Raw genomic sequence first — 27668 nt, forward strand, 5'->3', positions numbered from 1 at the left:
AAGCACTGACTAATTTATAACATGCTTAAAATGCAATTATTTGGTAAAACAATTACACAAAGTTGTTACTATTGTAATTAAAGATTTACATAATATGTATAAAATGAACACATAATAATGTCATACTATCATTCTAGCAAAACAATGAGGATTACACATGCACTATGTGTTTTCAGCATACCACATAAAAACCAGTTTGCTGAACATCTGCACCTGTCTTCAACATCTGATACCTTTATTCTATGCATTAAAACCTCTGCCAGATCACTTCTTCAAAGCAAGCATGGCCATATCCAAGCTGAGGACACTCTCTCACATCAATCATGGCCACTTTAAGTACAGGTCAACGGAGAAACGAAAGGAACAACACCTGGTTTATGGAAGTGGTCTCCTCTAAATCTGCCATCTTAGACCACTTCCTCACTGTATGGGTTTATAAGGACCCAAGTAGTCTTTCCATGCTGGTTTTTATCCCTCAAAAATACAGGTTTCAAGAAACCCATAAGCTGAAGTCAGCATTTGGACTTCAAATGCTACGTATGTACATTCATTATCCTACCGTAAGCTGAATGTAGACTACCACAATTTGTGCTGAACATGCCGATATAAAAACACTGTAATTGTGGTTGTTGCTTTGATTTATCATCTTTCCAAAGATGTTTTGACAGATATCCACTGTCTATTAGTGTCTCGGAGTGCTGGAACAACGGAAAAAGAGCTCGTTTTCAAATGCATGCTGTTTTTAAGCCATTTCTCGTTCAGCATCTCTAATGGGAATTTCTGAACCAACGGCTGTGTCATGCACTTTTCCAGAAACTTTCCTGCAATCGTTGTATGTCAGATCCTGGGAGAACAGCAAAGTCCTTGAGCCAGGAGTCAATGAACTGCACAGCACCTGGAGGAATGGCTTTGATTTTCATACAGTGTGTAAACCTTGGAAAATAGAGCCCAGTCTAAGAGCTGAACTGATATATAGTCTTACATAAAGCTCAGATCCCTTTGTCTGGATCCTGGACACTAGAGATTCCTCATACGCTTTAGGCAAAGAGAGAGACAGATCTGCTCTTTTGTATGAAACAAAGGCACCTTGACAGAGTCTTCTGCATAGCCCTTAAATGGTAGTATGTACAAGATATTGTCTCTAGAGCAGTGATCATCACACACTCTGATAGTACCACTGACATTTTTAATGCATTCAATTTAACTGCAGAAAGTGTCTTCTCTGATGAATGTACTATTGAATTTTTCTTTTCTTGTCTTTTTAATATGATTGTATATGCAACCATTCAGTAACCATACATATTTAAAATTGCTTATTAGCATTCTGGCACCACAATATGGCTTGGGTCCCTCCTTCTACTGAACAACATTTACCGTCAGCCAAGTGAAAAGCATAAATCTGATCACCAGGTAATAGCACACCTCTCCTTTAAAGGAACAGTTGACATAAAATTGAACATTTGCTGAAATAGTTTCACTCTCAGGCCATCCAAAATGTAGAAGAGTTTGTTTCTTCATTGGAACAGATTTGGAGAAATGTAGCAATTAAAGTGAAAAGCTACATGTATGTAATAAACAAATCCATCATTAGGACATTTTAAACCTCAAACTATTGCTTCTGATGAAAATATGGTCAAAATATAGAGTTCTCTATCCATAATATCAGAGAAATATGCACATTTTTGGGTGAACTAGCTATTCTTTTAATAATAAACTTTAATAATCCTTTAAAGTTTAATATGTGAGCTGGGGAATAAGTTGAGCAATAATACCAGTGATGCCTTAGCCAGCAGCACTATGAACGCCATAATATAGACTAGTAAAACATTCCATATAGACATGGATTTGGTTACTGAAAATGCATGTGCTAGTGTGAACAACAGTGTGTAATTTATGAGCAACAAATCATATGCAGCTGAGGTCTCGGTGTTATTCAAAGCGTTCATCTCAGTTGCAAAACGCTCTCAACAATCATAAAGTCCTGTGTATGGAAGGGAAGTACAGTCATCCAAGGGCCTGCAGCAGTAAACAGGCAATCTGAATGGAATGCAACAGTCAGGGATGACTACTCTGACACAATAATAGTTACAGTTACAATAACAAGAACAGTTGCATATATTCAAAGAATAAGAAATGCATTTCACACTTACAAGATGCGTGTATACAAAGTGTCGCATTTGAAACAATGACGAGTTTAGAGTTTGAGGTGGACAATCTACAATTATCCACACTTATCTGAGAAAATACTATACTCTTGGATATTATTTGTGCATTATATTTTCACAACATGCACTTGACCACTGCTTGATTTTTAAAATTATATTATATTATATAATTAATAAAAGGTGCAATTAACCCTAATGCCCAAACTGAAAAGGCACCCAATATAATATAATATAATATAATATAATACAATAAACTGACTGAGATAAACAAGAGACGTGCTGTATTTTCTCAGCAACATTACCAGTGTTTTAATGAATTCAGTGCCATTTACATTATTACATTACATTTTTATTGTACATTATATTTTCCCAGCATGCCGTTTACCAGGGCTTGAAATTATTTGTGACATGTGGCAAATATAGGTCAGTGAATTTTACAGTCTTCATGCTTGTTGCATTGTACTGACAGAGCCACAGTATGCCTTTGTAAAGTTTACATAAACCCTGGAAAGATTCTGACATGTTAGTGCCAATGCACTGTCACCTTGCATTAAACTGCAGAAAACCACAGCTATCCTGTAAGGATACATTTGCAGACAACTGCAGATACGTTACAGATTCCATACATGCTTCGTGTCATACAGTAGTGCACTGTACCTTATTACTGAGATTCTCTTTGTTGTTCCCAGCTTTACTTCTTCTCAGTTTGATGGAAGGCGAGCGGAGCAGATTTTTAATCCGACTTTTGATAGTTGTATTTTCCACTGTCATCTTGATTTGGTGTGCTGTTGAGTCAATGTTTCCAGCAAACAAACGGCGGGGCAGCTGAAGCCCTTCGCTCTACAATCACAGTCGGTAATCAGTTAAACGATACGCTTTTAAAACAAGCCATGATCTGTTCACAGCCTTGTATTTCATATACTAAACCAGTCCACCGTCATCACAAGCCACTATCGGAGCTTTAAATCCCGTGCGGCAGTCCTGTCGGTGAGAGACGCGCTCCTCACTAACGTCCATTTGTTAAAATGGACCATGTTTCGTGTTTAGAGTCAGCAGTTTGACGGCGAGCCGGTCTGAAAGCTCCGCGAATCACCTCCAGCCGTGATACCTTCACCGGTGCGATGTGTGTATTTAAAAATTCTACTACTGTAAAGACCAGGTTCATGAATATTAATTATGCAAGGCGACGTTTTTTTCAGTCAGCGTTTCTGATTGGCTAAAAGGCTGACGTCGGGAGGCGGACGGTAGGCAGCTGACCAATTAACGATTTCTGTTGTGGGCGAACGCTTGGCTCCTGAATATGAATGAAATGACGTGATATGATACCCTTGGAAGGGTACGAATTGGTGCGTGTCTGATCTAATTAATATTGAGATTTGCCTTAGCCATAGTATACATTAAATACACATCACGCATGACTACTAGGTGGACTATACTGCACATATGGGCGGTTGTGTGATACAGCAGTTTCCTTAAGGTGTAGACAATTCGTTTACTCAAGGAAAAGTGTTTATTTTGATGTTTGCAGATATTAGGACTAATAGTAGAACAGAAAATTATGGCATTATTATATTCAATTCCCCAGTTGGAAAATCCAGTTTGAGATATATCTCCGTTTTGCAACTTGGTAGCTGGTTTAAGCTGGTCCAAGCTCAAATGTACCATCTTGGATCAGCAATAGCATCTACTGCATAAATGCCCTTTGCATTTTACAACAATGGTTCCAATGTAAACACTGCATGGTTGCAATTCTCCAGTCTAGAGACCCATGTCATTCTGTGATATCCATGTAGATTTCCATGCACATAAACTTTGTAATATACATTTTCCAAGTACTCTAATTGAAAGACAACAAGGAGATGTCATAAAATCAGGGGCATGATGAACAATGAAGGGTATTTATGGCTGACAAATAAAGATTTATGAAGAACAAATTCAGCCGGCTGTACCATTCAGACTGGAAATAGCAGTAATTGAATGACAAATGCAACTGCTTAAAATTCAACAGATTTATCACTTCATTCCCTAACCCTTTGTTGGTAAAAAGGGTTAAAAAGGTTACTAACACTGACGAATTAACATTTAGGCTATTTGTTGGACTGAATTATGGCTGGTGCATACCTATAATTTTATACAAGTCTGCCATCTAGTGATTACTTAGGGGTTTTTTTTATTTCAACCGTAAACTCAACCTGACTAGCACACAGTATATGGCCACCTTTACAGCAATTGAAATTTAGATAGAACTCAATTGACATTTGAAACCGAGTCAGACATACACAGATACGAGATGCACCTTTTATTTATAACAAACAACTATATCAGTTACATTAATGGTTACAATATAGGAAATTATACACACACACAAAGCATGAAAACACAAGCACAAGAATATTAAAACATTAGATACATCAACTCACAATTGTGCAACTACACACGTGTGGGAGGTCTTTTAAAAGATCATTTTTTCATGTTTTTACTATACTGAGTTTTGTCCGTTCTGTCTTTGGAACCACCATGAAGTTGGATCACACTGGGCGGTTCCTCTGAAGGCCCTTCCAAATCTTGTTTCTTACCTACCTGTAAGACCTTTCTAACCCAGTTTGCCAACACAACCAGTTCACAGTGTCCTTGCTGCATGTGGAAAATTAAAGGATCAAGACATGCATTGAGACAGTACAGTCTCTGGGAGGCTTCAGAGAGCAGGTTGACCACCCATGCAACCCAGCAAACGTTTTTGCAATGATCCAAACTGAAGAAAATGATACAGGCGATGATGTGAAGCAGCTGCCCTGGCACCCAACAAACCAGGAAGTTGGCAATGAAAACCGCAATCAGCCAGATGCTCTTGTCCAGGCCTTGCATGTTGCCTGGGCCCCACTGTTGCCGTGACTGCTTCATCCGGGAAATGATCTTCACATAGGAGGGAATGATGAAGAGCAATGGGACAGAAACCTGAATGGGGTAATAGGACAGATGATTGTAGGTTGCTTCAGTGGTCCTGAACCTGGAGATCACCACTGCTCCACACACATGCATGCCATCCTTCCTGACCTAGTAGAGAATGTTAGGATAACTGAAATAGATGAAGAGGCCGGTGATGGCCCAGAGTAGAACCGAAACCAGTGCGCTGTTCCGAGGGGTCCGGATCATCCGGGACTCCAGAGGGAAGACGATTGCAAGGAAGCGGTCGGTGCTGATGGCGCAGATGAACATGGTACTAGACGTCAACCCGCCGAAGTATAGGATTTTCACCACCACGCAGAGTGAATGGCCAATTTTCCAGTGGTATTCGGAGCTAATGTAGACAGCCCAGGGTCCCATAGACGCCAGATAAGCAAGGTCACATAGAGCCAGGTTCAGTACACCTATGGACCCAATACTCCAAGGTTGGGATGGACGCAGGAAAGCCCACAGGCTCCAAAGGTTTCCAATTATTCCAAGAATGGAAAGTGTGTAAAAGACGAAGAGGTATGAAGTTGGAGGCATACATGCGGTTGGAGGGACAGTCCATGTAGGGAACCAAAGGAAGGGCCAAATCACTGGGGTAGGTGCAGTTCCAAGCCCAATAAGAACTGTTGTTTACTGCCGACATTTCTTATGCTTGGTCTATATTATTTTTAAGAGAAAAGAGCTAAATTAGTAACCTACCTCTTGTAAATGATTATTCTTAGCTTCCCAGCACCACTTTGGTCTGGATGCTAAACTTAAGCAGAATTTCAGTCTCATCTCATTCAACACATTAAGCAAAATATGCATTAAAGAATGGATGGATCTTACCTTGAGAAAGCTGAAAGAAGTTGGACTAGACCTATTTGTCAACTGCTGTATATGAGCCCTGATCCCTCCTTGAAATACATACATATTTGCTCTTGGGAGTTACGTGCAAGGTAAAGACCATGATAATTAACTGCTTCTGTAATTGTCTAAAGTCTCTATCAAATGTCAAATGAAACGCTTCTATTTTTTTGGACAACTTGTTAATAGCGACCAACTGATGGGCTACATTTCCCAAAAGCACCTTAAGCTTAAGTATGTAATAGTGACCATATGGTTATTTTAAGATCGCTGGGATTTGCTGATAACCATGTCCATTTAGCCAGTTTTGTTTCAATATCTTCCAACAGCCTTGTTGGAGTAACAAACAAACTGTTGTCTTTATTTATGTGAATAAAATATGCTTTAGTGAGTAAAATATGCTTTATGAACTTAAGCATGTTCATTTACATATCACTTTTCATCATAAAATTTTTGTATTATGTATTAAACAGCAGAATTTGCTCAACAGCTAGTTGGCAAATGTAAAATTACATTCTAATAAAAACTATCTACAAAAAACTCAACACATTTGAAGTCGAAGGAGCACATTTTAGACTAAGCCATGGTATAAAGAAGAATGAAAAGGACATCTTTTTAATCTTGTTTTTTTTTAAATCAACCAGAATGCCCCAAATCATGAATGTTAATGTACATTTTAAAAACATTAACTTTTCACAGACTTGTGTACATTTTTATTGACTCAGAAAGACACATTCATCTCTTTCTACAAAGAAGGTGAGAGAGCACTGATTTATAGCATATAAAAAAAAGAAGTATTTTAACAGAGTTCGCAGACTAACAAAAAGGAATCGATTTTACATATTTACAATAACCAAGAAAGGTTATATCAGCCAATATACAGACTTTTAACAAGCTAACATTTACAAAATAAACCAGTGTACCATTAAATATATACAAGAACATAAGCAGTGTGACTGCATCTCGTTTTATGTAGCTTTTAATGTTTCTATGTAGTTTGTCTGTACCTGTTTTATCTAAATATAAAGCAAAACAATTGCATAGTGATGACTACATTTTAAGCTCAAACTTGAAGTTAACCGCCTCTCTTGAAGTGACAATTGCGTTACAACACTAAAATGCTTCAGACATTGTAATTTATGTTGCTATTGAGGTGGGGAATATGAAAATAGGGTTTCACAACTAAAAGGCTCAAATGCAATAAACATACTGCACTCAAACTTCACCTATTACTTGCAAACCAAACAAAAAGACATAAGAATTAAAACTGCAGTACTAACACATCAGAATAAACCTCAGAAGTGTCATTCTTTTATTCCTAAGCTCCTAATGCTACTGTAATAAGTTTACTATTCCAAGACAACAATCCTATGTCCCAATATGCATATAGAAGAACCTTTTGAAAGGCACTCAACATAAGATATAAAGTTTCGTGTATATAAGCTAGCTTTTCTGTAACAAGAACACAGACTGTTTGTACTGAATTTAACATCTATTATTGCCTTAACATGCATTGATGTGATGGGTTTAATCAACAGTGGTGTAAGTTTCATCTAGATGCAAAGACAATGACATTTGCCTGATCTTATTAGCAGATAAATTCAAGGGTGAAGTGGCCTTACTGTTAAAAGTCACTGGGCAAAATTATTTATTCCTTAAAAGGTCACCTGGAAAACAGCCCTAATGATCCCACAAAATCCCCATCGCAAACAATTATGATCAGCTTCACCTTCACTGTGCTAAGGGAGAAACAATCCTATGTTTAACGATCAAGTAAATGTTTTCTTTTTCTTTTATTTTTGAACTCCAATGGGAAAGAAAAACATGCTCCAGTATGGAGGTTAGAATGAGTAAACGTCTTCTTTCACAACTATTGCACAAAGAGTGGATACACAATTGCTAGCAAAACCAGTCAGATACCTTGCTGGTCTGAGTGTTCAAAAAACAAAACAAAAAGTGAATGAAACAAAACATCTTTGGATTTAGCAGAGGCACAATAGGTGGTGCCCACGGCAGCAGGACTTACACAGCAAACAAACAATAAATACACTTTTAAAAAATCCTATTTTGTACATAAACATGTTAAACGTGAGCAGCAGCTATACCTGATTCATAGATAGGTAGATCACATTTGAGGTCTATGAACGTCTTCCTCATTTGAGTCCGGTTTTAAAACTGGGGAGCCGGTAACCTTATTCACGACAGCATCTTGAGCCTTTAACCCAAGAGGAACCAGTTTAGGCATTGGCCGCCATGCCACACTGGTCCCTTCATTGGCTAACTGACCTGATGCAGCTTCACATGCAGCTTTCATGTGCAACAGAGGTGGTAGAGTAGGGGCATCACCTTTATCGCTACACGCTGGGGCTTGTGGACTTTGAGCATTTGTTGATGGTGCAACCCCAGATTCGGATGAAACTGAAGGTGAAGCTGATCCAAAAATGACTTTGACCAAGTCATCCACTTTGGGTGGGATATCGATTTCATCTTTAGAGTCTGGAGACATTAGATCTTCATCCAGAGTTAGAAACAAGGGACTGAGAGCACGGTCATCATCCTGTTCTAGATCTGCCTGCTTGTCCGAACATGTCTGTACCTCGCCTGGCACAACAATTCTCTGATCTTCATCTTCGTTACTCAGCTGCTGGCTAAGGAGAACAAGTTCGTCTAACAAAGACAGTAGATTTTCATCCTCAGGATCATTGCTGTCATCCGGACCTTTCTTGTCCAGTCCTTCCTGGTTGGATGAAGTAACAGATGCACTGTTCTCATCTCCTCCAACAGGTTGTTTGGGGACATCCTTGGACTGAGGCTCATCCACAACTGCCCTTTCCTCCAAATCTGGAATTTTAACATCCGAGGGGTACTGCTGATTTTCCACAGGTGCAGGGACAGATGTTGGCTGTGCCAGGACAACATATGTATCTTCCACAACTTTCTGTGGTATTACCAGATTCTCCGCCGGTGGAACCAGAGAAATAACATTGGTGATATTTGGAAGGTTGGCGGAATCCACTGAAAATGAGGCATTGTAAATTAAAGAAATTATACCCATATGAATATCACTGAAGTATGGAAGCCCATTTCCGCCACTGAATTAAAAAAAGAAAAAAGAAAAAGGTAATTGCGACTTTTTTCCTCAGAATTCTGAGAAAGTCAGAATAGCGAGATATAACTAGCAATTCCGAGTTATAAAGTCAGAATTGTGATATAAACGTGCAATTTCAAGTTACAAAGTCATAGCTAGTTTATATCTAGCAATTCTGACTTTTTTCCCTCACAACTGAGTTTATATCTTGCAATTCTGACTTTTCTCAGAACTGAGATATAAACTCACAAATACTAGTCATAAAGTCCAATTCAGAGGGGAAAAAGACCAATTCTGACTTTGTAACTCACAATTGCGCTATAGTCAGGATTTCGAGATATAAACTCGCAATTCTGACTTGATTTCTCAGAACTGTGGCTTTTGTTTCTCAGAATTGCAGGTTTATATCACACAATTCCAACTTTAAAAGTCTCACTTGCAAGTTTACATCACGCAATTCTGAGGAAAAAAGTCAAGAGTTGAGAGAAAGAAAAGTCAGAATTGTGAGAAAGTGTCACAATTACCTTTTATTTTTTATTCATTGGCGAAAACAGACTTGTAGTCAGCTTATGAAAAATTAATAATGTGATTCAATAAATATGACTATATCAGCCAAGGAAACTTACCTTGTGTGTTAATGTTAACAGGACTGTTTGTAATTTTGATAAACTGAGGCTGCAATAATGGAAGGGGATTTTCCACTCCAACCGGGTGAGATACTGCAGGAACTATGGACACAGATGCTACACCTAGTTAAAAAAAAAAAAGACCACAATGTTTGTTATCAATATCACTTACTTTATACATACAATTTTTTAAATCGTCTTTGACCTATTCAGACACACACCTGGTGTGGATGATTGCTGTGTCCCTACTGAGGTGATGCCAATTGGTTGAAGTGGGTTGTTTATGGTTATGATTTGATTGCATGGAACCATGGTATTCATCAGAGGGAATACTTGAGGTATACACACTAAACAAGAGACATCGAAAAGTGTGAACATCCAAAAACCAGTTCTAACCAAGTCAAGTCAACATGGCACATGTATGTATGTTTTCTTCTCTGACTAACCATTAGTTAAAAGAGGCTCTCCTTGTATCACCTGGGATGAAGCACGGGAGAGAATGTTTGGCCGCATTCTCTCGCGTGGTATTGAGGAATGTTTTTTAGGACTTGGGACAGAGACAGGTTTCTTTTGTGGACTGGAGTTAAAAGATGGCTGAGAAGGTTTAGATGTGCTACCTTTCTCTTTATCCTGAGTTTTAAGAGTGTTTTTGCTGCTATTGAGGTTTGCAGGTGAGGCTGTTGGTGCAGATTTGGAAGCACTTTCAGTATTTTCCAGGCTTTTTTGTTTTTTAATACTCAAGTCCATCGGTTTGGAGGGAGAATAGGTGGGTTCGGGAACATCTTTCAATTTGTTCTGATATGCTAAACCTTTCTGTTTACTTCCAAGATCAGCTAGTTTAGGTTTGGGCATTGCCTCATTCAGCTGGGACTTCATCTCTTTTGCTTTAGACTGGGTTTCCAGGGCTTTTTGTTTAGCAATAATTTCATTAAGCTTCTGGCTGATGGACTCTGTACTCTTGTCTGTGGACAAAAACAGATATACTATTTGTTAGCAAAACACAGATGTTCAAGCATTCGCATTATATTTTATAATATAAAAATATATCACAAATATGATGTTGCTGATCTGTTATAACAACTTGTGTGCAAGAAAAAAATTATTCCACAGTCTGAAGGACTGCCTTACCACACAATAGTGAAAGTGTCTGTAGGTAACGTTGTCTTTTAAATTGCAGTCTCTGTCTTTTTTTTACTAAGCGGTCATCCTGCTTAACCAGGGACTCAATCTCTTTTTGAGCCTTCAAAGTAAAAAAAAATAATAAAAAAATGACATAACATAAACAATATTTTCAATGTGCTTACAAGCATGAAATGAAGCAAAACCAACAACAAACCAATGTAAGGATTCTCATTTTGGAGGTTTCAAAATTTTTTGAAGGCTTTCCGAGTGTTGCCTGAAGTTTAAGAAAGCACTCTTTAAGTGTGTGGCGCCTTATTCTCTCCAGCCTCACTCTCTGCACAAAGAGGTTTTATAATACAATGCATGAAATATATTACATGTTACAAAACACAGAGAAAGGGTTGGATCAGCCATTTGAAAAAATGTATGTGTGAAACTGAGAGGATAAAACTTACCCTGACCTTCACCTCCAAACTTTCATTATGAATGTGCCTCCGGTTACTGCAAAACATTTAAAAGTAAAGTAATTTTGTTGATTTTGAGGACAGGAATTGGTTCATTTTCATAAGCAAAGCATCTATTTCCAGATGTGTTCGTAGTGTAGATGTGGATCAGGTCAAATAACAAAATAAAACATCAAAATAATGCAAACCACACTTCTACATAATCAGACGTTAATCAGGTGTGCATTACCTTAGATGTTGATTCGGCCTCAATGCAGATGTCCGAAATTTGGCAATACTGTTTTCCTCAGCAGACTCTTCAATGGTCTCAATATCAACCACCACCTCTGCAAAATCTTTCATCTCAGAGCCCAAACCATCTGTATCCAACATCCTCTCCACCTGATCAGAACCCTGGATAACAGGAAAAATAGAACTAGCCCGAACAAGCAATATAACAGTTTGTTGATATACATAAAATTATTCTGAAAAGGTGAAAAGAGTCAAAATTACAAAGCTCTTACACTCAAACTGTATGTATCTTCTCGGTCATCATCAATGTACAGGTCAGAGTCATCAGTTAATTCGGTTACGTCCGAACCAATCTCTTCCTCATCAGAAACTGGAGCTATGTCAAAATCTTTTTCTGTCACTTTGGGATTAGCTTTGTTACCAGTTTCAGCCAAACTTGAACCACCTCCAGAAAACTGGCTGGGTTTTGGAGAGGAGGCACCAGAAGATGGAAGCTCGGATATATTTTCTGCTATTCGTTCAGAACCGTCACATCTATTTTGTTTAGAAGGATCCATCTCAGATTGGTTATGGACATGACCGACTGCCTCCTCTGTTGAAACTGAGCTTACAGAAATAGCGGTCTCAGACTTAGTGGAGTCTTGGTTGTATAGCGTTGAACTACCATGCTTAAGCAATGTAAAGCCACTCTGAGGGAGGACAGGGGAGGACGTTGGAGCGATAATTCCAGTGTTTTGAACAGGATGTGTTGGGAGAATTCTCAATGTACAAGTGCCAGACTGTCCCAGAAAACCTGGAACAACTTTAAGGGTAGAAGGAATGCTGCTCAATGAGACTGCCTTGGATGAAGTGAGTGTGACTGGCTTGGCACTCATAGATGAAGATGTAGAGACTGGTACAGTGACAGCAGGCTTTGTCTGCGTTTGTGGTATTGGGCTGAAAGATTTGACTATGGTGGCGCTGCCACCCTGAGGTTTTTTTGGATTGACTGCTGTAGGTGCGGGCAAACGGATAAAGGTGGCTGCAGGGGAAAAAACATAATTAATATAATGTCTTTTGGAGATAAGCACACATTTGTTTTGCTATTTCTCCAAAAAAGTTGATGAAATTGAGTAGAATAACCTTTAGACCATTTTGAATTTTGATATTAAACACTGTTTGCCAGCAAAACACTAACAAATTAAACCACTAAAAGTGAATTTAAATGCTATTCTTAAACACTTTTAGTTTACATGTTTAACAAAATGGCTAAATGTGCTCATAACCTGTTTTTAATTTTCTTAACTGTTTTATAACAGCTTTACTTATTTAGTTATAATTATTGAACTAAATATAAGGCTTATATGCGTTCCTGTAGCTCAAACAACAGAGCAGGGGTGGCGAACGTCGGTCCTAGAGCGCCGCAGCCCTGCAGTTTTGCTTCAACCCTAATCAAACACATCTGAAGAAGCTAATCAAGGTCTGAACGGTTACTAGGAAGCTACAGGCAGGTGAGTTTTAATTATTGTTGGAGCTGAACTCAGTAGGGCTGCGGCTCTCCAGAACTGGAGTTCGCCACCCCTGCAATAGATTATGACGCAAGCAACGCCAATGTCATGGGTTCGATTTCCAGAGAAAGCAAGGACTGCCAAAATGTAAATGCTCACCTTGAATGCAAAGTGGTTTTGGATAAAAGTGTGTACCAAATGTGTAAAATGTTAAACATCTATATTCACAGGGTTTTTTTCAGAACCAATTAATATGGTATTAAAGAAACCACTTACGTTGGCCTTGAGATAGGAGGTTGGGTTTGATGGCTTTGATTTGACTTAAAGGCACCAACTGCAATAGCTGGCCATTAGGATTACGGTACAATGTGTTGCCATCAGCGGTCTTCACCACCTGAAGCAGCACCTTTTGGTTTTGGGTCTGTGGGGGCCGAGTCTGTGTGACAGGCTTTGTAAACCTTGGACTACTACTGGTGAGGCCTGTACTACGGGACATAACTGTGATATAAACTTTCTTTTTTCCAGGAGTGGTCGATCCAGGTGAAGAGACAGTGGTTGCTGAGGTTAGACCAGACCCACCTGAAAATAGGGAAAATATTTATTATGGCAACTTAAACGTTGGACTTGGCGGCTTGGTGAAATTATTCAAGGACACTGTGAAGCATATAAAGTCAGTAGGCCCAAAGAACCAAACTAGCCCATAATCAAAACGAATGATGACGGTGACACATTATATTCACAATAGCAAATCTGCTAATATAATATGAAAAATATAAGGAGCAGTCACACTGGTCGCTGTATTCCCATTAGTAGCTGGCACAATGTCACTGTGCATTTACAATCAAGCCGAACAATGCTCACCTCAGTTGCATTGCAAATGGTCTATGAAACTTATATGACCACAAATCGCCAGGTAATTGAAAATATGTGACTGGTTGCTTTGCTTTAAACACAAGTTAATCAGGCCATGCTCAACAATTACCATATATTTCACAATGCTGAATAAATCAATATAAATTCAAAAAAAATGTTACCACTGTAAACATGGTGTCACACATCTTTAAATCTCTGTCTGTGCAAGGGAAAGATCTAACGTTAAGATATAATGTGTCATGTCAAAATCAAAAAAGGTTTTGTTGAAGTTTGGCATCAATAGAAGCACATGAAAGATTTAATTTACAATAGCAGTCACAAATGAGGATAAAAGACGACCATGGGAGGGGTACACAAAACATAGGAAGATGATCCAGCATCATACATTTAAGCTGCAGCAAGCTCTAAATCACAAGCACAGACCCATATGAAGGCCAAGTATGTTAAATTCTCCCAGTAGATGCATGGCCAAGGTTTTGTTGGAGGGGCAAGCACAGACACACAATCGCAAACCAAGGAAGCCAGGCTTACCCAGAGGGAGGCTGGGTGATTTATTGAGGATGGTGATGGCAGGGGCTTGGACTTTTGATACAGTGGGAAAACTGGCGCTACCTGTGGAGACTGAGGGCTTAGACACCTGGGTAACCAAGCCTGCTTTAACAGGAGAAAGAGCCACCCCAGAAGCCCCAGCCTCTCTGCCAATCATCAACATGGAGGAGGGGATGACAATTTTTGGAATGGAAGGCTGTAATTGTGAGGTGCTAGTGTTGGTCAGATTTTGAGAGTTGATGTGGTTGACCACAAACTGGGTGAAGACCTTTCCCACTGGGGGCTTGGTCACTGTGCAAAAAACAAATTAAGGAGCAGGTTAAATCTGCTACTTAAGTTATATGCATATTCACATGCAGTAAAGCTGCATAAATGAAACGGTGTTACGCACTGCTCAATAATATACTGGATGTCCAATATTTTGGTCAATAACCTTGAGAGCAAAATGTTTAGAGGTAAAACTGTGAACCTTTCCTTGACTTACCTACAGACTTGATGAGCGGTTTGGCTGTAGAAGCAGACGTGCTTGTAACTGTGGTTACTGTGGACACAGTCGAGACCGGAACGGATGTGATAGAGGCCTTTGTAACAGTTGATGTTGTTACAACGTTAGGTCCAGACTGACTGACTGGACATATTCTCCCTGTAATATAAGCTGCCAGTCTGTTGGCAGGGTGCAAAGCTCCCATCTTTCCCAGCTCTAATTTGGCTTGTGGGTACGTTTTTCCATTAACCTGCAAGAACAATTGATCACAGGTTTCAAAGGTCAAGTTCTAGTCCATTCGAAAATAACCATAACTCAAAAGTTAATTTAAAGCTGCAGTCCGTAAGTTTTGCCTCTTTGTCGCCATCTCTGTTTGAAAACCTGCAATTGCAGCTGTTTGCGGAATTATCTTACTTGCATGGGTTGTGCGCCGGCATGGCTCCAGCGCGGATGAATCTAATGTTTTGAGGAGTATGTGTGGCAGTCAGTCACCGCACCGGTGTGGATATTTACTGTACTTCGCAATCACAGATTCTAGCCAAACCTCTTGGAATATATGACCCAAATAAGAATTTTCACCGTATATTGTCATCTGAACAAGTAACAAGTCTGCCACGTTTGTTCTGATCAAAAAAAGCATTACAATAAAACGCGTTACCAATGGTGATTTTTACCAATGGTGATCGGTTAGCTCATATCACATCAAACCATGCAAATTATTATTATTATTGTTATACTTTATTCTCAAATTATTAATGTTAACAGCATCAGCATTGCCTATAGTGTGTATTGTGCGTAGATTTCAATTTCTGCACAGTCTAATCTAATTGTCATACCATTCAAATTTCATATTAAGAAATTCTTTTAACCCAAAAAGCAAATTATGCTCCCTTCGAACTGGTTGTCTTTAAAATACAAATCGTGTTTAATCCCAGGCTATCTGTAATCAGAAGCACATTTAAAACTGGAATATAATTTAATTTCGTTCACATGTATTTCATAATCCATATAACACATAATCCTTTCTGGATTACAATCCGCCATCAAAATGATACATGTAATTATTCTAGCTGCTCTGAGAAAAGGTTATAAATGACCCGCCACCTGCAGGATCCTCACATGCGATAGTAGCCAAGACAACTTCTTTATGTTTACAGACGTGACGTAATGACGCGGCAGCATGCTCGAATTTCCCGCGAAAACCTACCCGTACCACTCAAATTAGAAAACATTATTATAAGCTAACCGTTGTGAATCGGGCTAAAGTAAGGCATTAGTTTTGAACACTGGCTGGTTATGTACTTGCTCAAATATAGATTTCTGATCATTTTTAACCAAAAAAAAGTTACGGACTGCAGCTTTAAATACATCTAAATGGTTTTATCAGATAACTGCATGCATACCATTATCCGTCCTGGAGCATCAGGTGCTTTTTTCTCAGCCTTGAGCAAGCCTGCAGGGCAACACCTGGAGAGGAAGGGCAGACCTTTCACCTCAATCTTTTCTACATCCTTTTTCAGCTCAGTTTTTTTTTGCGTAACCTTCTCATCTTCTGTTTTCTTCTCCGCAGGTTGAGAGATGATGACTTTGTATGTATCGACAGAACCATCCTCTTTCTCTTGTAGAGTCTTGGAGACTGGCTGAATGAAGTACTTGCCAATCCAGAAAGGATGCTTCAAACGATCCTGAGCCATGTGCTCACATACTATCTGCATAATGTAATTTCTGGTGTCCGTACTAGCCCAACTGCATTCAGATATGATCTCAAGCCGCTTGGCAGGGCCAGACAAATTAAGAGGTACAAGCTCACCCTCCTCAATATCTGTGAGCAGAAGGAAAATAGGGTTTTCAATAGGGATGCTCCGATCGATCGGCCGGAGATTGGTATCGGCAAATAATCACATTTTATACTCGATAGGTACTGACTACACTTGGCCGAACTCACGAACCGATCACAATTTGATGACGTACATGATGCGTGGGGACATAAATGTTTTGGCGCCACAGTCATGTCATCGCCGGTGTGGAAATGCTATGACATTTCAAGAAACAATGAAAAATTAGCTATTTGTCGTGTATGTTTTGCATGATGATATGATGAATGGATGATTCATTTTTAACAGCAGATTCAGTGACGTTAGAGCTGATCTACGCCTCACTGCACATATCTGCAGCACGTTACGGCTCCACGGGAACCGGGAGCTGATCGCGGCCGCTCTAGTTAATGCTTGTGTTTATACCAGCCAGCCGCGGCACGTTTCTGAAGCGGCTCTCAGCACTGTTTGGCTAAAAATAGTCTTTTGTGAGTTGTCACAGCGTGGAGGACGGAACAAAACCTCGTCGGAGCCGTAAGGGATAACGGTAACATAATACGCTGATCGTGGGCTGCTTTTAAATGAACATTTATTTATAAAACAAAATATCTTCTTTGGCCATATTAGCCTGCTCAATAGCATTAACACAGGCTTTACTCCTTTCAAACTGTCATCTGGAATGTCACCGTTTCTGTCACTGCAGCTTCCCGATCAGGCGAACGAACACACACACATGAAATAGTCTGCCTCATGAAAAAAAATAATTTAAAAAAATGTAGTTAATATTTGCATCATTTGTGATTTATTTTATCCACCCGTGACCCACCCGCAAATAATCAGAATGCATTTTTTATTACCCGCCCCGCAGATTATCCACAGCGCCCGTGGATATAGGAAAAGCAAAATCTGTTTGCTGCGTAAATCAGACGGACTTACTGAAAATTTAAATTCATTCTCTGCCAGCAGGAGGTGCTTTAAAGAGGGAGAAACAGAGGTTTCCCCAGTAACGGCTGTACACAAAGCAGCGCTGAGCTCACAAACGCTGCTCTATCAGGCATATAACACGCAAGACTAAATGAAAATGACATCGAAAATTTTCTAAAGATAGTCTTCCTTCAGAAATACAGTGATATAAAAATACCCGTGCCTCGTTTAGATTTTTAAACGTGCAGTACGTGCTCATGTTTATCCAACTAAGCCTTTTGGAAAATCGGTCAGTTTTGATATTGTGGCGAGCGCCACAAATAAATAAATGTATGGGAAACACATCCCCCATCACAACCACCTGAGCCCAACTTCAGTCTACTCATCACCTTAACTTTAACTGCGTTTGTAGCCGGCGCCATAGCCAGACTGATAAACAAACACAGACCGGAAGTAGTAAGGGATCGGAGCATCCATAGTTTTCAATTTAAGGACCAGCTTTGTAAGACATTTTAAAGTCCTTGAACTTGACAATATGTTGTTTGCATAAACCATGGTTACATCAGCTATTTACTAATTATCAGTTAGGGCAAAACTGACCTTGCGTAGAGACCTGTGAGATGTGGTGTTGGTCAACCTGCAAAAATGACAAAAGGTTTAGTTAGTGTAAAGTTTTCACATGGTATACCAAAAAATGTGCCATCCTTCATGCAGGAATCTCACCATTTTTTGTTTATCATGGCACATAGAGGAAAACGGTCGCGAACGAGCACATGTAAGATTGTTCTCCATATTGTCCTCAGCCATATTCAAATTTCTCTCTTCCACCTGAATACAGTATGGAAATATTTAGGATATGATAGTGTACACACATCAATTAACTTACAAAACTAAGCTAACATAAAAAAAGAGAAATACAAGGAATCGATTGCTGAAATAGTAAACCCATTAAATCATGTTTAAATGAACAGTGATCGATACAGATGTTATGGTTGCAATGTCTTCTAAAAATGTAAGTCTGAATGTCTCACCCTTTTTTGTTTTGAAGGACTGAAAAAGACTTCCATATTATGCTGAAGCTCTCGAGACAAGAGCGCTGGAGAGGGAGCTCTTGGAGGAGGAGGACAGAAAAGAACTTCTGAATCCGAACCGTCACTTTTTCGATCCCATAATGTACTCACACGCTTAGCCGGTTCAGGTGCTGTCTCCGGATCTGTCAGAACTGCAGGAGAAGGGCAACACAACTCAGTTAATTTAATTTATATAGCTCTTTTCTCAATACAAATAATTTCAAAGCAGATTTTTAAGCAATACAAGCATATTGGGAAGATACAAAAATATTATGTTAAAATAATAGACAAAGTGGTCAAATGTTAGTAATGATAATAGTACAGCAATTGCAATAAATTATAGACTGACCATAAGCCTTTCTCTTTTTGTTTTTCTTTTTCCATTTAGCCTTGTTCTCCTCTGACACTCCCTGAGGTTCAGACTCATCTGTTGCACTTAGCTCCTGTTTGGGGGTCTTAAGTGCAACAACTTTGCGTCGCAGGCAGCTACAGCCCAACATGCACTGTGGTTTTCCACAGTGATGATGTCGCCTCAAGTGAACCAGACTTGCACACACACAGCCAAGCCTACAGAATACATTGAGGCAGGGTGGTGCACGTCGTCTTATAATTCTGATGGCATCAGGGTTTCCTTTTGATACCCCCTTAAAACAGAAAGAAAAAGAGATCAGGAAGAATGTAAGGTGTCTTAAAGAACATTCTGTTATTACTTATAGTCAAACTACACACTAAGATGAGCTCCACTTTGACTAATACCTCAGCGGTGACAAGAGTGGCTAGTGCGATGGCTGCCCTTTCTTCTGTGATAAAGGTACGATGTTTGCCTTCCCACACTGCTCCATCTTCCACATCCATCAGCTTCACCAAAGTCTTAGGCAAACCTGTAGTACGTCCAGCTGCACAACTTGATGGTGTGGAGCCAGAAACTTCAACCATGGGAGTCTTATTAGAAGCTACCTCTACAGCAGTTTCAAGAGCAGGCTTTTCAGGACTCAAACTCTTGGATTCCTTCTTATTTTTAGATTTCTTGTTTTGCTGTGGCTTTTTCAAGCACAAAGCAGGTTTGTTAACACTAAAGACTGGTTCTGTTTGCTTTGCTGTACCTGACTTTAAGGGTTTTTTAGATTTATTTTCCTCTTTGGGCTTAAATGTTGGCTTGACCTTTTTGGATGTTGTGGATAAGGTAGCTGGTACTTGTTTCTTAAGTACACTATCCAGGGTACGAACATAACTAGTGCTCTTAATGGGTAGCTGGTATGCTACAGGTGTAACATCAGCCTGGGATAAGGTTGCAGCTCGTTCATCTATCAGTTTGCCCTCACTGGCCAGGTACTCGTCCAGCATATCACTACAAAATGCAGAGAGGTTCTTCTGTCCTGCATCTGTGCTTGACATGCCTGCAAATAAAATGCAATATTCTTTTAGCAGCATCATCATTTCAACATTTTAAGTTACAGTTAAAATCATATTAAAGACATGTTCTTTTTAATGAATAAATGATAAAATGGTATACCTTCAGTAGGGTTTCCTGAGCCAGAAAACTTGTCTCTCCATCCTTTAATTTTGGTGAAGTCAGTGGTTTTTCCTGTCCTTGAAACAAACCGGACTACAGAGGGAAAAATGCACTCATTACAATGAAAACCTGAATCATAATTCATGCATGATTTATTTGCTTATTGATTGTTAATATTAATAAGATATGTGTTACCTTGAGATGATGCTGAACTTCCTTCAGGCGAGAGTACAGGTGGGGGTATGGGTAATTGCACACCCAGATATTGCAGGTCAATTTCCAGGGTGAGCTCAAGTAGATTCAACTTCAATCCAACTATGATGAGAGAAAATTTTAATTAAACCTTTACTGGACTGTTGTATATTGTACTGAAATATAATTGTGATATTTATAAAGAAATCAGAAACCTTCTTGTAGCACCGGATGAATGACCTGTCTGTGCCTCATGACTTTCAGATCACGTAAAAGGATTTTCTCTAGCTCCTCAATCTTTTCTTCTACATTTTCATACCTGGCCCCTGTTTAAAAGCAAAATAAATAAATAAAATAAATAAATAAATAAAAATATTTTTTTCTTTAAGTCGTTTCAAAGTGGTTTCTTCACATTAACCATGATAGCATATTTAATTCTTACCATCAGGATTCTCTGTGGTTTTTTGTGCAGCCTCCGATTTGGCATCATCTCCGAGGTGAATCTCAAGAGCTTTCTATTTCAAAATGAAGGTATATAAACCACACAGAATGTCACAAGGATGTACTGATAGAAAGTGCGCTGTATACCAGGTCAAATAAAAAACTATTGTTTAAAACATTTTAAAGTGGCAAATCAAATAAAGTAAGAATTGTCCATCAGTTAAAATTCTTCTAAGTCAAAATTTCTTCGTATGAAGAACAGGCTAAATTCCAAATCATTACTAAAAAAAAAAACTTCCCCTCCACATCACATTTGAATGCATTCAGTTATTAGGGGTTCAAGCATGTAGTGCTGAAACCCTATTGTAATTTTTAGGATTTTTATTATTATTATTCCGCTCTAAAACTGATCGTGCAGACCAACCGTAACCGTGCGTTCATACCGCCGGCGGCGAGAGCGTCAAAGTGGCCGGAAGTCATTCATTTTCAATGTGAGCCGTGTCGGGCAGCGGCGCGTCTTGGACGGTGAGGGCGTCGAGGAGAGTTGAAATCAGGCCAACTTTATGGTAATGAGCTATGGCGCGGTTCGGCGGCAACCAATCGGAATGTAGAAGTCCACCGCTTGAGAGGATTCCAGAGAACGCAGTCCTGTAAACTTTGGTTCCGACCACATTAGTTCCCAAGCAAAATGGAGGAGAGGTTGATTATTGCTGTGGCGGGTTTCCCAATAATCTACGACGTGTCCCTGTTTGCGTACAAGGACATAATTTTAAAAATGATGCGTGGACCAAGGTGTCTGAGATTGTTGGTGTTCCTGGTGAGTTATAATGATGAACGGAATGGGATATCTTCACCAAACTCGGTACACATGTGTACGAGCTCAATCTTTGGTCAAATAAAAAATTATTGTGCAGCTCTACCACTTGGTGGTGCTATAAGATGGAAAAAAATTAAAAACTGCTATAACTACGCAACTGTTGGTCTGATCGACTTGAAAATTGGTATGCAGTGTCTTGGCTGAAAACATGGCTGCCGTTGGCCAAAGAAGTTTAAGCACCTATTAGACAAGGTTAACGCTATGAGATGGAAAAAACTTAAAAACTGCTATAACTATGCAACTGTTGGTCTGATCGACTTGAAAATTGGTATGCAGTGTCTTGGTTGAAAACATGGCTGCCACTGGCCAAAGAAGTTTAAGCACCTATTAGACAAGGTTAACAGAGGTCAACTGGAACGAAACTCAGTGGGCATGTTCGACTCGTGGCCCTAAAGGTCTGTAATAATTTTGAAAAAAATCGGCCACTAGTTGGTGCTAACGAGTTTTATGGCTCTGTAATCACATGGGGTTTCACAAACCCACACAATATGCATATCATTTGATAGATCTAATTACTCACAACTTTGCCTCAAGAACCATTGCTGTCAATCAAATCGTTCATTAAATATTCACAAATATGTTAAAAACCTACTTTTGTGAACTAGTCCTAGGTTTTTCGCTCGATCAAACCACTGCAGTAATAATCTCTGTACTCTTTAAATAATTATCAAAAAAAATGTTGCATTTTGTCCTTTGGTTAGCTACAACGGGGTCATTTAAAAAAGGGCCGTGGTCAAATATACCCAAAAGCCTATAAAACCTAAAGGAAAACTCAAAACTTTACAAAACTTGGTGAAAACATGTGTCAGATGATTCTTAACAAGCATGCAAAGTTTCATGGAGATCGGATCATAGATGGCGCTATAACAGTACAAAAGTTTTTAAAAGAATATTTCAATTGTAAATTACCTTAAATTGTAGACCATGTTCATATTTTCACACATACACTTGATCTTCATATCATATGACAGATCTCTTCATTCTGCACAACTTTGCTTCTAGGACCACTGCTGTCAATCAAATATTTCACTAAATATTCAAGATTATTTAAAAAGCCTACTTTTGTGAATTAGTCCTAGGATTTTCACTCACCACTGCAGTACAATTCTTTGGACTCTCTAGATCCATAATTATCCATAATATATTGAAATTTACTCTTTGGTTAACTACAACAGGTTCATTTCTAAAGGGGCATTGCCAATTATGCCCAAAAGCCTATAAATCCTAAACGAAATCTCAAAACTTTCTGAAACCAGACCAGGGGCCCGTTCTTCGTACGACGCCAACTCAGTTAGCTGGATTTGATTGTTGACGATTTGGCATGATCTTGGATTGGTTGGTTCTTCGAAGCTCTTATTGTCATAGAAACAGGTCCGTAAACTTAAACCTGCTCGGGAGCCGGCTTATTTCATGTAAACAGGATTAGATTGCATATTTTTAAGCAGAATTGATACTTAAAATCTGTCCCAGCCACCGTTACTTTGTTACAAGAGTATCCTACTGATCCAGGGACAATAATTTAAAAATAATAATCATTTAAAAATTAATTTAAAAATAATATAGGCTAATAATATTGTGTAGCCTATAATACTACAGACAGCCAGTTTTACTCACTGAAAGATTTATTCGTCATAAAATAATTACTTAATAATTGTATGTAGAGTCTTACACACATGCTATACAGATAATGTAGAGTTGTGCATTAATTTGAGTGGTGACAGCTATTATGGGAGTGGCTTGATGGAGCGCAGATGATGCAGATAACATGATCTTGACCCTTGAAACTTTAATTAATGCTGTCACATAACAAATCTGTTTCAAAGATCAAATTAAATGAATTGCTAATTGCTACATTGAAATAAAAATGTAACGTCTGTACAAATCGTGAATATAAATAATTGGGAATCGTAAAAAAATTTAAATTAAATAAAAACAGTGCACATTTAATTTATCTATTTTAACATTTATGTAGTTTTGTTCATTTCCTTATAAAAGTCTAGAAATTTGTCAAGTCTTTCGTCCGGTGTCTTTTTTTAATTATATGTCATTACGTTGCTGTCTTGCCGCCAGCCAATGGCTGCATTGCTGATCGTGGTTTCGAGTATCGATACATAGCCCCTTTTAAACCAACCCATTAACGGTTGGTTTAACGGTTATTTTAAATCATTGATTTAGGTGATTACAGGCTTGCTAAATAATATGTAATGTCTTTTTTCATATTTGCTTAAATGCTTGAACCCCGGTAATTGCTGCTTGCAGCTATATTTGGATTTGTATTTTCAAATATGGCATATATTAATAAACGTTGACCCAATTTTGGTGTCAATAACGATTTACAGGAAAGGCAGAAGCAAATGACTTTGACATCAAGCTTACCACAATCATCATATGGAATATGGGTGAGTTTTCATTTTTGGGTGGCTGGTTGCTTTCAAGTTTCCTTTCTACATTCTAAAGTTAATAAACATGTTATTTATGTTACCTTTGACATGAAGGAGACAAACAATCGGCCTTCAACGTCCTCCAGGCTGGGCTGCATTGGAACAGGTATGGTTCCTTCGAACACATCATTATCTTCACTGAACTTATATTTTCCTGTTTTTTTCTGTTTTGCCTTAGATTTCTTGAAAGTGCTTCCATGAGAGGATTGTTTAGCTGGTTCTGGAATGATGTGATCAGAAACACTTGTCTCACAACTAACAGCAGACTGCATGTCATTAAGAGGACCTGTTCTATCAGAGCACTGACTTTGAAAGAACAAGTCAATTGTTTCCCTGGGATGTTCTGGCCCACTGGGGACACTTGGTGACAACGATTCTTTTGATGTTAGAGTTCCATCCAGAGTTATATCTGTAACAAAATCAAGAATCTTTCTGTGAGGCACAGGCCTGTCATTGAATAGACCTAGTGGGAAAAGGTCGGGAGAGGAAGAAGCTGTGCGATCCAAAAGTCTTTCTGGAAATGAATCAAGGGTCTTTCTAGGAGGTACTGGTCTTTCACAGAATAGACTTGGTGGAAATGAGTCAGGAGAAGAAGGAGCTGGGCTGGGTAAGGAGAAGGCTGGGGACGATGGGTCGTCTAATGGCAAGGAAAGAGATTCTTCATGTGTGAACAGAGTGTTTTGAGGGACTTCTTCCAAAAAAAGCTCAGTACAAGAGCCCTTGGAACTGTCTAACAGGCAATCAGACATAGAATCACTCTCAGCAACATCAGGAATTGAGGTAAGTTGCTGGAAAGGAATTACGCTATTGTCTGTACTAGATGGAACACCAAAAACAGATGTAGTGACAGAGGGGACAATTGGTGTGTCAGCAGAATCAGTGTTAACTTCAGGTGTAGTTTGTGAACAGGTGTCATTCACAGTGTCACATGTAGGGAGAGATGAATTGTCTGACTGAGACCTGAGTGTGTTGTCAAGATCTGGCATAGAAACAACATCAGCATTATGAAACACACTAGAGATATTGTCAGGTGTTGGGTCATAATCAGGTTTGGAGGGGGAGGTAGTGTTTGGGGCATTTAATGGATCACTGCAAATCAGGGAAGGTGAAAATCTAACAGATAATCGTGTTTCTGCTGGTACGGGGGATGCAGTAGCTGATGGAGACGATAACGCAGTGGACTCAGATGTTATGTTGCTTGCATCTGTTGTTGATGATGATAATTTAACTTTTTCAGATAATGAGGTAAGTACTGGTTGTGAATCTGAGTTAGTTGTAACAAAAGGGATGGAAGACAAGAAGGCAGATGAGTTTTCAGGGGTTAGAACAGGTTCACAGGACTTTTCATAGTCTAAGGATGAGCTGGGAACATCAGGTTTTGGTGTAGTAGGTCTCGTCTTAGACTTTCTCTGTTTAAGAAACTGAGCAAGGAGTGGTAGGGGTACACGTTCTGGACGCTTGTGTGGTAAAGCTTTCTTTGCATTTGCTTCAGACTTGGCTTCAGTGTCCGGAGAAGAAAGGGTCTCAATCCTCTTTTCATTATTTTGGTCACTGGATAGCAATGTAATCTTGTCAGCTTTGTGTTCATCTATTTCTGTTTTATTCTCATCTATTTTCAACTCTGTTTTTGAGGAGGTTTCTGTGCTTTTACATCTGTGAATGTCACCTACCACGGTTTCATCTTTAACAACTTGTAGTATATTTTCTGTTTTGTATGATATGTCCATCACCTCCTTTTGTTCACTTGTGCAAGTTGTGGATGCTTGCAAGACCACACCATTTTTCTTGATATTACCGAGTGACAACCTTTTTACTTTCACATGAGCACCTTTAATGAAGTCTGAGAATGCCAATGACGATGGGCGCTTCTTGCTGCTGTCAGACAACGGGAGAGAAAACAAGAGAAAAATGTTATATTTGTCAAAATTTGCCAATATGTACCATATCTGAAAATATGTTTATTTGCAGGCTACAGCCTAAACACACACTATGCAAGTATGTGAATTCAAACACTCTGAGTTACTGCTACATCTTTCTATTTCTGGTCAACTAATGTCATAGTGGATCAACCCCTTGAAGAGAATCTCGTTGAGAACGTTAGATAAATTGTCAACATGTTTATGGCTAGTTACTTGAATAATACCACAGCCAGCTTAATAGCACATACATCTAAAAGTAACTATATTGAGTATTGAGGTCTATTGCTACTGTAATGCAAGAATGCATGTCAAGTACACACAACAGGACAATGTGTTGGTCAAGCATTCAAACATTTGCAGAGTATGGTTCTTGTGTAAACTTGATTCATAGTAAAGCAATATTTTGCTTCTATTTAAATTTATGTTGTTAAAACTCGACTTACCACAAACTTTGAACATTTGTGTCTACAATGGGAGCATCGCCATTAATAGCTTTCCTTTCACCATTTGTAGTGCTGGGAACGTTCAGATCCTTATTGACCTTTATAGCAGCATTTCTCTTCATGAACAGAGTTTTTAAATTATTCAAGGTTGTCATCTCCCTGCTTAGCTTGAGCTCACTCTCTGCTTCCTCAGTGGACATTCCATTCTTGGCCTTAGATGATCGAGCATTGACTGCATCGTCCCTGAAACCTTTGGCAAAGGGGTTGTAGTCAATTTTGAGTTGAGTGATGCGAAGGTTTTGATAGGCTGTGACCGCAAAGAACTCTGTCTGAGAAAAACATAAAGTTACTACATTAGGTCTGTCAACTTTAATATTTTCTGAGTCTTTGTCTGCAGGTATGATATGAAGTCGAGGAAGGTATCGGTGCATTGAGTGCAAAATAATATGGTCCTCCTGGTCCAAGTTGTTGCAAAGTTTCAGTCTGTAAAATGAAATGGGGTACTGCATCCAGTGTAGGCCAGTAGCAGGAGATTCTGGGTGTACAAACAAATGTGAAACATGAGGCTCAGCCTTCCCATTGGTTTCCCATCCTTTTCCACTCCATTTGTATCTGTAGTTATCAACTGGAACAATATCCATTGCCAACATGTAACTCTGGAAAGGTTCCATTCCAGAGAGACGAAAGCGGCAGTAAGGGAACATTCTACGACCTTGTTTGGTCAGAATCATCTCGGTCTGACATCTATAGAACTCATTCCACATACTGTTGTTGTCCAGTGTAGCGGTGATGCCCTTACATCTAGCATCTGCTGGCAAGTTCTCAGACTGGATGATGTTGGTGTCTGCAAATGTGGATGATGTTGAATGGATGCCTGTTGGAACAGAGCCAACTGAGGATTTCACCATTTCATTTGCTTCACTAATTGCCATCAGGCTGCCCTCGTCTTTCCCACTATCACCAGACTGCAATTGTTTAAGGACGACAAAGATGGACTGTGGAGATGTAGTGGGAAGTGCAAGTGTTGGGGCAGTCACACCCTCTTCACGAAGCACCATTGCACCCTGCTTCTCTGTATCAGCCATGGGAGTTACAAAGTCATCTGGAAAGCTTCTGACCCTCTCACCTCAGGGTATATCAGGTCTAC

At 39.2% G+C, this 27668-nt stretch overlaps 2 protein-coding genes and 1 pseudogene across 4 annotated transcripts in view; all 3 read right to left on the reverse strand.

Moving 5' to 3' along the window:
* LOC107693179 (mitogen-activated protein kinase-binding protein 1-like) overlaps nt 1–3304 on the reverse strand; it is a 51382-nt gene extending 48078 nt beyond the window's left edge. Inside the window, exon 1 of the mRNA XM_016492471.1 lies at nt 2823–3304. Within this exon, the coding sequence (XP_016347957.1) occupies nt 2823–2936 (114 nt within the window). The 5' untranslated portion in view covers nt 2937–3304. The remainder of the gene's footprint in view (nt 1–2822) is intronic.
* Nucleotides 3305–4625: 1321 nt separating this feature from the next.
* LOC107693074 (type-1A angiotensin II receptor-like) lies at nt 4626–5760 on the reverse strand (annotated as a pseudogene).
* Nucleotides 5761–6742: 982 nt separating this feature from the next.
* On the reverse strand, nt 6743–27668 carry LOC107693180 (MAX gene-associated protein-like). 3 transcript variants are annotated; one of them, XM_016492474.1, is made up of 24 exons: nt 26522–27668; nt 24201–26031; nt 20843–20915; nt 20616–20726; nt 20404–20523; nt 20209–20301; nt 19452–20092; nt 19045–19339; nt 18657–18847; nt 18349–18453; nt 18226–18262; nt 16291–16709; nt 14888–15137; nt 14386–14694; nt 13258–13560; nt 11767–12515; nt 11493–11656; nt 11255–11300; nt 11014–11133; nt 10806–10917; nt 10124–10639; nt 9899–10024; nt 9678–9800; nt 6743–8978 (listed from the first exon to the last, which is right to left on the reverse strand). In XM_016492474.1, the coding sequence occupies exons 1-24, from the start codon at nt 27604–27606 to the stop codon at nt 8089–8091; spliced, it is 8709 nt and encodes a 2902-aa protein (XP_016347960.1). In that variant the 5' UTR covers nt 27607–27668; the 3' UTR covers nt 6743–8088. The 3 variants fall into 3 exon arrangements, with proteins under 3 accessions (XP_016347960.1, XP_016347959.1, XP_016347961.1); XM_016492473.1 differs by having other exon boundaries at nt 24201–26034; XM_016492475.1 differs by lacking the exon at nt 14386–14694 and having other exon boundaries at nt 24201–26034.

The sequence above is a fragment of the Sinocyclocheilus anshuiensis genome, unplaced genomic scaffold, assembly GCF_001515605.1.
Source record: "Sinocyclocheilus anshuiensis isolate Anshui unplaced genomic scaffold, SAMN03320099.WGS_v1.1 scaffold222, whole genome shotgun sequence".
NCBI classification, from domain to species: Eukaryota; Metazoa; Chordata; class Actinopteri; order Cypriniformes; family Cyprinidae; genus Sinocyclocheilus; species Sinocyclocheilus anshuiensis.

Coding starts and splice junctions, on each gene's coding strand:
- LOC107693180 (XM_016492473.1), bottom strand. CDS start 27,606: ATGGCTGATACAGAGAAGCAGGGTGCAATGGTGCTTCGTGAAGAGGGT. Junction 18,848..19,044: donor CAAAAAGAGAAAGGCTTATG/GTCAGTCTATAA, acceptor CTTCTCCTGCAG/TTCTGACAGATCCGGAGACA. Junction 12,516..13,257: donor CCTCCTATCTCAAGGCCAAC/GTAAGTGGTTTC, acceptor TTTCCCCTGCAG/CCACCTTTATCCGTTTGCCC.